The 15,519-nt window shown below is 43.9% G+C and overlaps 1 protein-coding gene across 1 annotated transcript in view; it reads left to right on the top strand.

Moving 5' to 3' along the window:
- The window catches only part of VPS35L (VPS35 endosomal protein sorting factor like), a 149,365-nt gene extending 133,869 nt beyond the window's left edge, over nt 1-15,496 (top strand). Inside the window, exons 29-31 of the mRNA XM_053556248.1 lie at nt 7,414-7,532; nt 13,494-13,640; nt 14,064-15,496. Of these exons, the coding sequence (XP_053412223.1) occupies nt 7,414-7,532; nt 13,494-13,640; nt 14,064-14,162 (365 nt within the window). The 3' untranslated portion in view covers nt 14,163-15,496. The remainder of the gene's footprint in view (nt 1-7,413; nt 7,533-13,493; nt 13,641-14,063) is intronic.
- The last annotated feature ends 23 nt before the right edge of the window (nt 15,497-15,519 follow it).

Raw genomic sequence — 15,519 nt, 5'->3', positions numbered from 1 at the left:
TGTGACATCACGGCACTCTACCGAGGGCAACAAAGGGAGACTCTGTCTCTAATAAATAAATAAAGTATAGCATGTGACATACATAAAATGAATTGTAAAACTCAGTGAATTATCACAAAGTGAATGCAACCAGGTGACCACAGCCCAGATCAAGAAACAGAGCACTGCCAGTTCCCTAAAGACACCCCCCATGCCCGTTCCAGGCAGTTCTGCCACCTCCTGTCTGAAGGCACACCGCTCTCCTGGCTTCCACTATCATCAATTCATTCTCTGGTTTTTGAATTTTGTGTAAATGGAATCCCTTCACAAGCATTCTTTGGTATGTGGCTGCTCCCACTGAGTATGAGGCGTGAGACTCACCCGTTGCTGGTTGTGTATAGCTGTAGTTACTGTGGCGTGTTCTGCTGTATGAACATGCCAGGGGGGTTCATTCCTTTATGGAGGGACGTCTGCATGACGTTTAGTGTCCGGGTCCGTGTCCGGGCTGCTCTGAGTAGTGCCTCCTTGAGCTTCCACGTATGTGTTTCTTGGTGTCCATCTCTTTGGCTATCTGCTGTGGGCGTGGGTAGGATTTGCTCCTATTCTCCCTTGGTAGATGACACCTCATGGTTTCCAAAGTGGCTGGGCCCATTGACATTCTCACCCGGCGGGAATGGAGCTTCCATTTGTTCTGTTGGTATAGTCAGTTCGTGTTAGCCGTTCTGATGAATGTAATTTGCGTTTCCCTGATGGCTAATGAGTTTGAGCACTTTTTCCTATAATTGATGGCATTTTTATTTCCTCTTCTGTGAAGTGCACCTTGTGAACAATACAGAGAGTTCTGAGGACCACACAGGGACATGGAAGTGGCCCCGTCACAGGAGCATGCCCTGGGCTTTCCCTACCCTACTCTTCCTCAAGTAGATTCAGTTAATCCTGTATCTGAACAAAACACCAGGGCAGACTGCAGAGCCAGATTGCTGGCAACAGGAGCGAGGCTATATTTGATAGGCAGGAGTCTAGTTTTCTAGCTTTTAAAGATGAGGACAGAAGGATGGATTTTCTTTTTCTTCTTAGCCCAGCTGTGTTTACTTTGGATACACAATTGTGACCTGTCGAGTGCCTTAGTAGGGGAGACTGGCGGGGGTGGGAGAGGGCTGTGAAGGGGCTCTGCAGGGGGTGGGGGCTCCATTTTTCCCAGAAAGGGAGCTTTTTAGATATACTGACACAGCTTAGAACTTCTGGAAAGAGGGGTTAAATACTTTTTGCACTTAGGAAAGATCCCTTAGCTGTTTTCCTTCCTGATTAATAGAAAGAGAAGGCTCTGAGATTACCTGGACCAGTAACTCCAGTTCTTTCACAATAACCTGCAGGAAAGTGCACGTTTGGTGTAGAAAGGAAGAATATTTTTAGACACCAAATGTTTGTTTATTTTTGGACAGAGTCTCACTCTATTATCTAGACGAGAGTGCAATGGCCTCAGCCAAGCTCACAGCAACTTCAAACTCCTGGGTTCAAGTTATCCTCCTGCCTCAGCCTCCCAAGTACCTGGGACTACAGGTGCTGGCCACTCCACCAAGTTAATTTTTCTATTTTTAGTCTCACTCTTGCTCAGGCTGGTCTTGAACTCTTGAGCTAGGATTATAGGTGCCTCGCCAGAAGGTTTATTTATTTAATGTGCAGAGAGAGTATATTTTTGTACAACCCTGGGTGCTTCTGTGAAGCTGAGGCACAGCCCTCTCCACTCTTCTATACCACCTGCCAGGCCCTTGAAGCATTCGGGCTTGTGACCCGGGTCAGACAGATGCAGGGATCATGGGCTATTTTTAGTGGCCATTTGCCAGGAACATCATCTCTCCCCGTCACGAGAGCCACGTCTGGACTCATAGGCCCTCTCTGCACTCTGGCCTGACCAAACAACCTCTATTCTCAAATCTACCCTTTTCTTTCTCCCTCTATAGAAAAAAAAACCACCAAGTGGCAGCAGGGAAAACTCATTTACCCTCTACTAACCCCCTTTTCCACCTTCTGTAGTGAATTTAGCCTTTAGGGCTCAGCCTAGATCTCATTGGGGAATTCCATCCCAAGCGTAGATTTTAGCATATCATGGTCCCCTGTATTGTTCCTTCCTGGTACTCAGCGCATGCTGTGGCAATTGCCTGTTTTCCTGTCTTGTCTTTCCTGATAGACTGTGAGCCCCACAAGAACAGGGTCAGTTCAGTCTTGCCCCAGTTCTTAGCCCAGAACCTGAGCAGGCCTTATTCACTAGGTGCTGTTGTGTGTGTGTTTGTGTGTGTGTGTGTCTACGTACACACGACCCATCATGTGTGAGGAAGCAAGCCGTCTGCTCTTAACACACCTCTGGCCCCTCTGTGAGTTTGGCCCTTCCCTCTTCTACAGTGCTGGGATGTTCAGAAAGAAAGTAAACTCCAGGCTGGGCAAAGTGGCTCATGCCTGTAATCTTAACACTCTGGGAAGCTGAGGCGGGTGAATTGCCTGAGCCAGGAGTTCAAGACCAGCCTGAGCCAGAGCGAGACCTCATCTCTAAAAAAAAAAAATGGCTGTGTGTTGGGCGGCACCTGTGGCTCAGTGAATAGAGCACCAGCTCCATATACCAAGGGTGGCGGGTTCAAACCCAGCCTCTGCCAAACTGCAACAAAAATATAGCTGGGCCTTGTGGTGGGCACCTGTAGTCCCAGCTACTCGGGAGGCCTAAGTCCAAGAGCTGGAGGTTGCTGTCAGCTGTGCTGCCATGACACACTACTGAGGGCGACAAAGTGGGACTCTGTCTCTAAAAAAAGAAAATAAAAAAAAAACATGGCCGGGCACCTGTAGTCCCAGCTACTTGGGAGGCTGAGGCAAGAGAATCACTTAAACCCAAGAGTTTGAAGTTGCTGTGATCTGTGATGCCACAGCACTCTACCCAGGGCAATAAAGTGAGACTGTGTCTCAAAAAAAAAGAAAGAAAGAAAGTAAACTCCAGCCAGGAGGAAGACTGGGAGTTTATGCCAGGAACTATTCTGGTCCTCAGCAATAGACGTGAGAAATTCCTTCACCACCAGTTTTGCCTCCTTGCAAAATCAGGTGGTAGTAAAGGACTGAATTGAATTCTTTCACTTCTAACAAAAATAACTGCCATCTTCAACCTGGGAGATAGTAGTCATGACATTGCAACCACAGCCATCTCAGATATTCTAAGATTGACTCCTATGGTCCAGGGCTGTTTACTCCCAACCTTGCATCAGAGAAATATTTGCAAAGGAAAGCAACCCCAGAAGAGTCCCCATAAGTGGGCTGTTCAGGATTAGATTAGCGATTACCTACAGACAGAGAGGCTGGGGAACAAAACAGAAATCATCCATTCTTCTTACTCTTAGGCAGTATGTCTGCAACTTGCTAAAAATGGCTCATTAAAAAAAACATTGCATATCTGTACTTGGATGTAGAGAGAGCAGACAAGAGCGCTTGCACAAAAGTAACAAAATGTTATTGATGAGTGATTCCAGGCAAGAAGTAGGCAGGTGTTCGTGGTACTGTTTTTTTCTACTTTTCCATAGCCTTGACATTTTTCATAATAAGCTGAGGAAAAGAAGAATCAAGAGTTTTTGTTAGGGCCGGGTGAGGTGGCTCACGCCTGTAATCCCAGCTGTCTGGGAGGCCAAGGCTAGAGGATCTCCTGAGCTCACAAGTTTGAGACCAGCCTGAGCTAGAGCGAGACCACTGACTCTAAAATTAGCCGGGCATTATGGCAGGTGCTTGTAATCCCAGCTACTGGGGAGGCTGAGGCAAGAGAATCGCTTGAACCCAAGGGTCTGCGGTTGCTGTGAGCTGTGATGGCACAGCACTCTACAGGGGTGATAAAGTGAGACTCTGTCTCAAAAAAAAAGAGTTATTGTTAGCCAGGCAGTGGTCGTTTAGGCCTGTCATCTCAGCACTTTGGGAGGCCTAGGCGGGTGGATTGCCTCAGCTCAGGAGTTCGTGCATTGACGCCATGGCACTCTATTGATGGTGAAAAAGTCACACTGTGTCTCCAAAAAAAAAGTTATTGTTCTTGGAATATGGACTAGAAATGAACAAAAATCACCTCTGAAATTATTTTATCTATTAAATTGCTATATGCTTACACATGCCCATGTCCCAAAAGATTCAAGGCAGATTATAGGAAATATGTAAAATAATGAAATAAATTTTTTAAATTTAAAAGGTTGGTTCTTAGGAAATTAGAAATTAAGAAGTAAATATATATATTTACTATAATTAAGAATTAAATAGATATGTGCTAAATATAGGGGCTTTACTATGTATCTTGTCATTTTTTAAAAAAATTAATCATGTATGGTAACTTTTAGTAATAGTATGCTATAGCAATAATTGTAACCATAGATTGTGTATATTTATACCACAGAGCATGGAACCAAAACTCTCTTGATGGTCATTATGTTACTGCTTGTACCATCATTATCAACACCAGCGTAATGAACACCACAGACATGCATGTTTGTGCACCTGTTGAATTATTTTTATTATTTTTGAGACAGAGTCTCACTCTGTAGCCCTGGGGTTGAGTGTCCTGGCATCATCACAGCTCACAGCAACCTCAAACTCTTGGGCTCAAGGGATCCTTTTGCCTCAGCTCCCCTAAGTAGTTAGAACTACAGGCATGTGCCACTGTGCCTGGTTAGTTTTTTTAATTTTTTTGGTAGAAATGGGATTTCACTCTTGGCTCAGGCTGATCTTCAACTCCTAAACTCAAGTAATCTACCACCTTGGGCTCCCAGAGTGCTACGATTACAGGTGTGAGCCACTCTGCCTCACCTAGATTATTTTCTTAGGATAAGTCTCTTGGAAGGGTTTTTCCAAGTCAAAGCATATGAATTTTTTTGTACTAAGACTTAAAAAAATTTCGTTTTTATTTTATTGTGGTAAAATATACATAACATAAAATTTAGCATTAAGTGGACAATTCACTTTCATCAAGTACATTCACAGTGTTGCATAGCCATCACAGTTATCCATTTCCAGGATATTTTCATCATCTCCCACAGAAACTCAGTGAGCAGTAACTCCTCCACACCCCCTCTCTCCAGCCCCTGGAAACCTCCATTGTACTTTTTGCCTCTATGAATTGGCCTATTCTAGCAACCTCAGATGAAGTCATATAGTATTTGTCTTTCTGTGTCTGGCATATTTCACTAGGAATAATGTCTTCAAGTTCATTCATGTTTTAGCATGTGTCAGAATTTCATTCATTTTTAAGGCTATATGATATTCCATTGATGGATATTCCACATGTTGCTCATCTGTTCATCTGGTGATGAACCCTTGGGTTCCAAATCACCCCTCTTAACTATTGTGAACTGTGCTGCTGTGAACACTGGCATACATGTGTCTGTTTGAGTCCCTGTTCTCAATTGAGTTCGGATACACCTAGAATGACAATTGCTAGGTCCAATGATAATTTTAAGTTTAAATTCTTGAAGAACTGCCATAATGTTTTCCATAGCAACTGTACCAGTGTACATTCCCAACAGAATGTATGAGCATTCCAGTTTCTTTATATTCTTGCCAGCACTTTTTTCCATGTTTTATTTTGTTTAATAATAGACATTATAGTGGGTGTAAATGGCGTTGGACACTTTTAAGCCTTTTCACACCTATTTCAAACTATTAAACATCTGCCAATAATTTTCCCAGACCTACATCAAAATCAATTGTTATCATTCTTTCTCACCTTTGTTGTATAAGTGATTATGGTTCTGTGGTTTATTTTTCCATTCTTTGATTTCTAGTGAAGCTGATATTTGTTATAAAATTATAGGGCAAATAAAGACCTGGGCTTCTCTGAGCATTCATGGCAAGTGCCTGTCAAATGCGATCCTTGTTTCTGTAGCTGATAGCCAGCGGTCTGGTGAGTGTTTCTGTTCGGTGACAGATGGCTTGTGACTTACACGGCAGTGCACTGTCCACTGCGGTGTTCTCTCACTGTCTGCCTCACCCGTCAGCAAGTGAGTGCAATTTGCCATTTGTTACAACTTCACAGCCCTCCTGCATTTCTCATGAATATTGTCTTTCGAATTATGTATATATGAGAGAACTTCCTACTTGTTCCTTAGAGACAGTGATGAATATTCTTTAAATGGGGTGAGAAAAGCAAAACAAATTACATTACACTGGATGCTCGGTCTCGTCCTATGACGGCTGCTGCCTAGAGTAAAACATGTCCAGCCAAGGGCAGCATGAGTCTCTGCTCCCTCCTCCCATCAACTGACCTTCATGCAAATGCAAAGCGTGATCTGGGTGAGGAAGGAGATTCTACAGGGTGCGCTGCTGCTCTGTACTTTGCTTTTTGCATGTATTTGTCAATCTTGGATAAAAAGATAATAATCAATCTTGGAGCTATTTCCATACCAGCATTCAGTAGTCACTTCTTATTCTGAGGGATAAGTTCCAAGACCCCCCATGAATGCATGAAACCTCAGACAGTATTGAAACCTGTATACGTTATGCTCTTTTCTACAGTGTTATGGGTGGGCAGCATCACAGCCCAGATAAGCTGAATGGGGGATGATTAACGTTCTGGGCGGAACAGAATGAGATTTTCTTATGCTACTCAGAAAGGTGTGTAGTTTAAAACTTAGGAAGGCTGGGCGGCGCCTGTGGCTCAAGGAGTAGGGTGCCGGTCCCATATGCCGGAGGTGGCAGGTTCAAACCCAGCCCCGACCAACAACCACATTTAAAAAAAAAAACTTAGGAAGGCTAGATGGTTTATGCTTTTAATCTCACACACTTTCAGAGGCCAAGATGGGAGGGTCGCTTGAAGCCAGAAGTCAGAGATCAGCCTGAGGAACATAGCAAAACTCAATCCCTAAGAATAAATAAATAAATAATTAGCAGGGTTCATGTGACTGTCATTTGTCCCAGCTACTTGGGAGGCATGAGCCCAAGAGTTCACAGTTACAATGAGCTGTGATTGCACCACTGCAACTCCAATCTGGATGATCTCTATCTCTAAAAAAAGAAAGAAAGAAAGAAAAATTAAAGAAAAAAGAAAAGCAACTTACAAATTATTTCTGGGACTTTCTGTTTAATATTGTTGGACCATGGTTGACCACGGGTAACTGAAACCAGGGAAAGTAAAACTGTAGATAAGGGGAGCTCACTGTCGATAGATCTGCTGGAGTTTTTGGAATGGCTGAATTATATGGTGTGATGGTGAACACTTCAGTTGTTTACTTTCTTTTCTTCTTTGGCTAGGGCCTGCTACAAAACCTGGCGAATCCCCCTCTGCCTTACAGTGTTGGTTCTTTCTCTCCATCCTCCCTTTCCTTCTGGATCCTTTTTGGCTGCTTTTATCCCAGTTTCCAAACCCTGCCTCTCCCTGGCCAGGATGGCTGTGGGGCTTATCTCACTGCTCTTGTTTGTTCATTCCATCAGTTGACTCCAATGACAACCTCTATGGGGGAGATTCCAAGTTTCTGGCAGAAAACAACAAGCTGTGCGAGACGGTGATGGCTCAGATCTTGGAGCACCTGAAAACCCTGGCGAAGGATGAGGTGAGCACCCTCTGCCCTGCCACTTGCTCTGAAAGCACAAGTTTGCAGGGTGGTTTGACGTTGCTTCATTCTAGAAAGGAAATGACATCATGTGAGAAATGTGTTTCTGTGCAAACCATTTATTGAGCACTTCAGGGGCTTTGTTCTTGCTGTTTTCTCTGCCTAGAATGCACCTCCCCTGGGGCTTCCCCTGGCTGTTTCTTCTCATCATTCAATTCTCACCTCAAAGGTCCTTCCTGGGCCCCATCTCCAGTAGCGGCCTTGCTGCTGCATGCCTCCACTGACTTGGCCCGGTGGCACTTGATCCCAGTCTGAGATGTTCTATACATGTATCTGCTGGTTTGTCACCTGCATCCCCTGCTAGAATGTGGGCTCCATGGGGGCAGGGACCTTGTGAGTCTTGCAGAGACTCTGTATCCAAACGACCAATTTGAGACAGGGTCTCAGGGACCCATCCCCTCTCCACACAGAGCCTCGCATACAGCAGGTGCTCTACCAGTGTGTGGTGAATAAATGGCAGCATAGCTTCTTATACTTTGACACTTTCAAAACCCACAATACCCCTGTGACATGTAGATGTTACATTTATTCTCTCTGAATGGGAAGGGAAACTGAGGCTCACAGAAGGTGTGCATAAACCCTGCGGTTTCCTCTGGCTGTGACAGCAGCAGAGATGATTCTTTTTTTTTTTTTTTCTTTTGCAATAGTCTCACTTTGTCACCCTGAGTAGAGTGCTGTGGCATCATAGCTCACAGCAACCTCAAACTTTTGAGCTCAAGTGATTCTCTTGCCTCAGTCTGCTGAGTAGCTGGGACTATAGGTGCCCTCCACAATGCCTGGCTATTTTTCAGAGCCAAGGTCTGGCTCTAGCTCAGGCTATTCACCCACCTCAGCCTCCCAGAGGGCTAGGATTACAAGTGTGAACCATATCACTTAGCCTTCTTTTCTTTTTTTTTTTAATAATTTTTAGTGTTTATTCACCAAAAATTCGTTGAATATGTACTCTATATCTAGGATACAGGAGTTAGAAAGATAGATAACTCTTTAATAAACTAACATTCCACTGAAGGAGACAGCAGTGAACAATATCAGGTAATCATAAGAGTTGTCAAGAAACTAAAGCTGGTGGAGAAAAGGGCACACTTCTACACTGCTGGTGGGAATGCACACTAATATGTTCCTTTTGGAAGGATGTTTGAGAACACTTAGAGATCTAAAAATAGACCTGCCATTTGATCCTATAATTCCTTTACTAGGTATATACCCAGAAGACCAAAAATCACAATATAACAAAGACATCTGTACCAGAATGTTTATTGCAGCCCAATTCATAATTGCTAAGTTATGGAAGATGCCCAAGTGCCCATCAACCCACGAATGGACTAGCAAATTGTGGTACATGTATACTATGGAATATTTTGCAGCCTTAAAGAAAGATGGAGACTTTACCTCTTTCATGTTTACATGGATGGAGCTGGAACATATTCTTCTTAGCAAAGTATCTCAGAAATGGAAGAAAAAGTATCCAATGTACTCAGCCCTACTATGAAGCTAATTTATAGTTTTCATATGAAGGCTGTAACCCAACTATAGCACAAGAAATATGGGGAAAGAGCCAAAGGAGGGTGGTGGTGGAGGGAGGGTAATGGGTGGGGCCACACCTATGGTGCATCTTAGAATGGGTACAGGTGAAACTTAGTAAATGCAGAATACAAATGTCTACATACAATAACTAAGAAAATGCCATGAAGGCTATATTAAACAGTTTGATGAAAATATTTCAGATTGTATATGAAACCAGCACATTGTACCCCTTGATTGCACTAATGTACACAGCTATGATTTAATAATAAAAAAATAATAATAAAAATTATGGAAAAAACAAGAAACTAAAGCTGGATTAGGGGGAAGAAAGTGGTATCATTTGGGAACTTGGAAGGATGTCTATGTTATCTTATTTTAAATTCAATTTTATTTCTTTATTTGACGTGTAATTTTTTTTTTGTTTTTGAGACAATCTCACTTTCTTGCCCCCTGTAGAGTGCTCTTGCGTCACAGCTCATAGCAATTTTAAACTCTTAGGCTCAAGCAGTTCTCTTGCTTCAGCTTCCCAGGTAGTGGGACTATAGGCGCCCACCACAATGCCCAGCTATTTTTTAGAGATGGGGTCTTACTCAGGCTGGTCTCAAACTCATGAGCTCAAGCAATCCACCTACATCGGCCCCCCAGAGCACTGGGAATATAGGTGTGAGCCACCACACCCAGCCTGACATGTAATCATTTTATAGATTTATGGAATACACAATCACGTTTTGAAACATCTGATATATAGATTGGATCAGGGTAATTAGCATCTTAATCATCTTAATCATCTCATATGTGTTTCTTCACACTAAAGCAACAGTTTGGTTTAATTAGAGGTGGATACTGACCACATAAATGGCCCTTGCCTAGAACCCCAGTGCCCACAATTAAAATAAGGTCCAGAATCATTTCATTTGAAGCTATTTTATTTAAAGTTTATGTTTCTTTTTCTTTGGGGGAAAGGGGTTGATGATGATAATGACTCTAAATCAGAACTCTAAAAAAATAGAAAAGCTGGAATGTTTCTAAACATTTCACCTTATATAAATACCAGGGACTTTCACTGAAGTTTTCCATATATACACATGTATTAGAAGAATGTGGGTGGATTGAGTTGAAGTTGAACATAGCATTCTTCGTTTTAATAGCACAATGTGGGGCAGCGCTTGTGGCTCAGTGAGTAGGGGTACCAGCCCCATATACCGAGGGTGGCAGGTTCAAGCCTGGCCCCGGCCAAACAGCAACAAAAAGATAGCCAGGCGTTATGGAGGGTGCCTGTAGTCCCAACTACTTGGGAGGCTGAGGCAAGAAAATTGCTTAAGCCCAAGAGTTGGAGGTTGCTGTGAGTTGGGACGCCACGGTACTCTACTGAGGGCAACAAAGTGAAACTCTGTCTCTACAAATAAAAAAACAAAAAACAGCACAATGTGAAGTTCAGCACAAGCGACCCCACTGGAGTTCTCCAGGGTCTGGTAGCCCAAGAGCAGGTCTGGCCCTTGTGCCTGGACCCCTCAACCCAGGAAGGGCCAGGTCGTATTTCTCCTGGCCCATATTTCTCCTGGCAGCTTCCTGCTGTGGGAAACCCCGGTGCTGTGCCCACCATCCCATCTCTTAGCACTGGTAGCAACTCCGCTTCCAGAATTGTCCCCTTAAGTCCACATGAATGTGCCAGCCGTTTTAACCATGAGCTTTATTTTGTGAAATTGTTTGTTTGGGTGTGGTGGAGCTGGGAATGATGCCAGACCATAGAGCTTCCTGGAAATGACAATTCTCATAGGAAAAGTAGCTCTTTTCTATTTAAAACCTCTGGTGAGAGGAGGGGGCCCCAAGGCCCTGATTTGGTCTCCTGTGTGTTCGTGACGTTTTCAGGATTTGGACGTCTGCTGGCGTGCTTTCTCATCCCTCAGACATGTCTCTAATTATTTCACTTTTAATGCGATGGCATTTAAAACATGTTGGAATTGAGCTTTTTAAGGTAAAATGCTTATTGATAAAATATGGAATGGAGAAATAGTCAACTAGATTTATTTTATGTTCCTTGATTGACTTTTTAAAAAATCTCTACTGCTTCAGTGAGAGTCTCCTCAGGGGAGACTTTTAGTTGAAATAGAATTTTCTTTTAACTTGGTCTAGATCTAGGAAAGTAGGGCGCTTCTATTGTTGTAGGCATCAGACAAGGGCCAGGTTAAAAAGGAAGCAGAATGGCCTTGGGTTCCTGACTGAGGCAGAACTGATAGGACAAATGAAGACCCAGCAGGTGGTCAGTTTCAGTTAGTGAGTCTGTGCCCAGTAGGTGCCGGCACCCTCTGCTCCTTTGGGCTCAGGCGCCCGAACCACCACCTGCTCCATGATGATTAGGCTCTGTGAGGTTGGCTCAGCTGCTTTATGATGGTTAACTGGTCTAGGCTGTTGCCAAGGCAGGCTCAGTGGGGGGTGGAGGGGATAAGGTTCTTAATTGCCATGCAGCCATCCACTCAGGAGAGGACAGCAGGAGAGGGTGACCAGTTGGCTCAGTAGTCAGCAGAGTGTGACACTCAGTGAGTGCCACGTGAAATACTCGTGGGATGTAGAGTGGATAAATGTGCTTTGGTTTAAATCAAATCAAACCATTCTCAACCTTAATCTCTCCAGGCTGGCCAGCTGCAGCAGGCAAGTTCCTTACCCTCTTCCTTACCCTACCCTATATGATGTAACCAAGGATCCATGGCCCAGGGAGGGATGTGGGTCTGAGCACAGGGTCTGGAGTTGGAGAACTGGATCTCCAGCCCGCCTCCTGCACTTACCAGCTGTGGTCCTTAGGCAAGTTCCTTAACCTTTCTGAGCTTCAGGCCCTCATCAACAAAATGGGAGGATATTAGTTTCCAGTTGCTGCTGTAACCAATTGCCACAAACTTAGCAGCTTAAAACATCTATGGCAGGTCAGAATCCAGTGCTGGCTGGGCAGATGTCTCTGTTCCGGGTTTCCCAGTGGGGCTCTTACCGGATGCCCCAGGAAGAATCCATTTCCCTGCTCGAAGGGTACAGCCAGACTGAAGTCCTGTGTGATTATAGGACTGAGGCCTTGTTTCCTTGCTGGCTGTTGGCCAGGCATCCTTCTCAGCCTCTGGAATTCACGTGTTCTCCTCTGCTTGTGGCCCCCTTCTTCCATCTTAGACACTAACGGTGGTGGGTGTGTCCTCCTCCTGCTTCAGATCTTCTTGCTCATCTTCCCTCTCCTTTTTTCTTCCACTGCTCATCTCTGACTGGCCAGGGAAATTTCTTTGCATTTAAGGGCTCACGTGATTTCCACTGGGCCCACCGGATGATCCAGGGTAATCGCTCTACCGTAACTCTGCCTGCAGAGTCTCTTCATAGCAGCACCTGGATGGAATCTTGGGGGACAGCTTAAGAATTTTGTCCACCATGGGAGGTTAGGAATGTACCTGCCACAAAGAGTTGTTGTGAAGATTAAATTAGGCGAGTCGTATAAAGCATAGGGCAAAATCCCTGGCACACTCTCTGGGCTCCGTGGCCATCAGCTGCCAGGGAGCAAAGCAGTTTGTAGGAGGCTCCTGGAAGCATGGATACTCTGCATAGTGTAGCCAGGACCACCCCACAAGGGCTGGAGCATCAGCTCTGACCTGGTCCCATGGGCTTCTTGAAATAGCAGATGCCCACCTATTGATGTAACCTTCCCAGGGGCCTTCGTTTACCTTTGGGAGTTTTCTTTTTTCCTGGGCCTGGTGTATTTTGGAGATTGATTTTCCCTTTTGTCTGTGCTGTTCAAAGCTGGGGTTGAGGTTTCTTCTACGATGATATTATGGTTAGACTTTTTTTTGGTAAGGTACCTCTCATACCACATTATTGAGCAAAAGAAGAAAGATGTGGTGTTAGCATATGAAATGGTTCTTCTTAAAGTGACATGGGAGCCAAGTGTTGGCAAGCTGAATTCGTGGGGAGCCATCATTTGGTCTTTATTATCAGCACCTACAGGAAAGGAAGAGTGACCACAACTTTGGGCAGTTTGAGGACACATCTGAAATAAACATGCTAAAGCCTTTCAGTTTTAAATTGTACTTGCATTTAAGCAAGGCTTGTCGATGGGCTAAGCCTCATTCCCCAACCCTACTAACCGTTGAGTCTTTTCCATGTCAGGAGTAATGACCATCTGTGGGGCACAGAGCTGCATCAGCTTACTGAATTCCTCCCTTATCCTATGCCATGGGAATCTTATTGTCATTTACAGAGGAAGAAACTGGACTGCTGAGAGGTTAAGCACCTTGCCCTACAGCAAATATGTAATAGAACTGGCACTGGAAGCCAGGCATGACCTAGCCCAGAGCCAACAGCATTTCCTGAACCTCAGTGAAAGGTACTAACCTTCCTTTTCTATTTCAGGCCTTGAAGCGCCAGAGCTTGTTGGGACTTTCCTTCTTTAACAGCATCTTGGCCCATGGGGACCTGCGTAACAACAGACTTAACCAGCTCTCTGTCAATCTGTGGCACCTGGCACAGAGGCATGGCTGTGCAGACACCAGGACCATGGTGAGGCATTCAGAGGGCCCCACCACATAAGCCTGCCAGCCAGCATACAACCATCCTCAACGTAGCATCGGGACCTTGGCATAAAACAGCCCCAGCCTCCCCTTTTAGGAAGGCACCAGGCCCCAAAGTTCTGCTGGGTCACTTCTAGTGCTAAAAAGCAAAGCATTCAGTTTACTCCCTCTGAAAAAACAAGAAGAAAAAAACATCAGTCATTCTTGACTGCACCCAAATCTGATTTTAGGTCAGGTTACAATCTAAGTAGTTTTATCTTAAAGACTTTGATTTCTTCCCTTCCCTCATCCTTCAAAAGACCCCCTATTCTCTGCTAAGAAGCATTACGTTCACCTAATGGCTGATTTGTTAGAGCCCTGGGTCCAAGGATAATGAATCAGAAAGGAGATGTATCTTTCTTTTTCTTTGTAGGTGAAAACACTGGAATACATCAAGAAACGAAGCAAACAACCAGACATGAATCATTTAAGCGAGCTGGCCCTCAGACTGCCTCTGCAAACAAGGACCTGACCCCTGGGCTCATCCTCAGGCTCAGGAACTTTCATTGCCAAGTCTAGAAAGTCGTTTGCTGCCCCAAACTCTCATTGGAATTTAGGTTTTTTGTTTTCTTTTTTTTTTATTGTTGGGGATTCATTGAGGGTACAATAAGCCAGGTTACACTGATTGCAATTGTTAGGTAAAGTCCCTCTTGCAATCATGTCTTGCCTCCATAAAGTGTAACATACCCCAAGGCCCCACCCACCTCCCTCCTTCCCTCTTTCTGTTTCCCCCCCATAACCATAATTGTCATTAATTGTCCTCATATCAAAATTGAGTACATAGGATTTTGTTTTCATTTTTACATATATACAAATTGGTTTAATCTTTGGCCTCTACCCAGGTTCTTCTGACAATGCAGAAGTGGGAATTGTCAGAGCATTAAAATCAAATCGTCTTCATCCAGAAGCAGCATTTTACTGTTTGTTTGCACAAGTGCCCTTCAGGTTCTTAGTAAGCACCAAGGGCAGGAGCCAATGGGCCTTTAGTGAGAAAGAAAAGAGGGCAGTAACATCTTTCTTTTCTGGGAGATGTTTATGTTTTATTTCTTAGAAAAAGGACTTAGAAAGAAGTCCACTTTTAAAGTGCCATTGTTCTTAGACACATTCTAGACTTTGTACCCTAAAGTTAGAAAGCACTCGAAGTCTGGAATTCAGTGCTACTTACACCTCCTAGAGGGATTTATACAAGGCAGATTTATCACTTAACTCCTTTTCCTATCAAAGGCACCTCTTGATTGGTCCTAGAATACGTCAAATCTGAGATCCACTGTGGCTTCAGTATACTTTACACTGTATATGTGAATAAATGTCCTGAAGGAACATTTATGTTTATGACTATTTTTGACTCTTTCTCCAAGAGAGAATGCATCTAAATATATTAGCCTGGTTGGCTTTGCAGCCGTAACTCTAACAGCATGTGATCCTGTCTACTGTTCTATTACCAGTTTGGTGAAACCTGATTCTTATATTACTGCTGGTTGAGCTTCTGCCTACACTTCATTTTGAATCAGTAAGAGCATTAATACTGATTGGTAATTGACAACCCATGGAAAAGCGTCCAAGTTGTGGATAAATAATAGTACCTGACCTATTGGGCTTGTGAAAGATATACACTGGACATAGATTATATTTCTTCTTTACTCTGTGCAATACAGGATTACAGGTAACACATGGCGAACCTCAGAAAATTAAAAGTGATTTTTTAAAAATAAATTCACCATTTTAGGACCAGTATTATTGCTTTGGATTTTCTAGCCAACTTGATGGCAAACACCCCACTTCTGCCCCCTAGGAATTCTGTTGAGAAAATAGCCTCCATAAAGAGTAAC

This window comes from Nycticebus coucang, chromosome 12 (genome assembly GCF_027406575.1).
Source record: "Nycticebus coucang isolate mNycCou1 chromosome 12, mNycCou1.pri, whole genome shotgun sequence".
NCBI classification, from domain to species: Eukaryota; Metazoa; Chordata; class Mammalia; order Primates; family Lorisidae; genus Nycticebus; species Nycticebus coucang.
The sequence above is the reverse complement of the archived record's forward strand: the minus strand, read 5'-3'. Positions and strand labels throughout refer to the sequence as shown.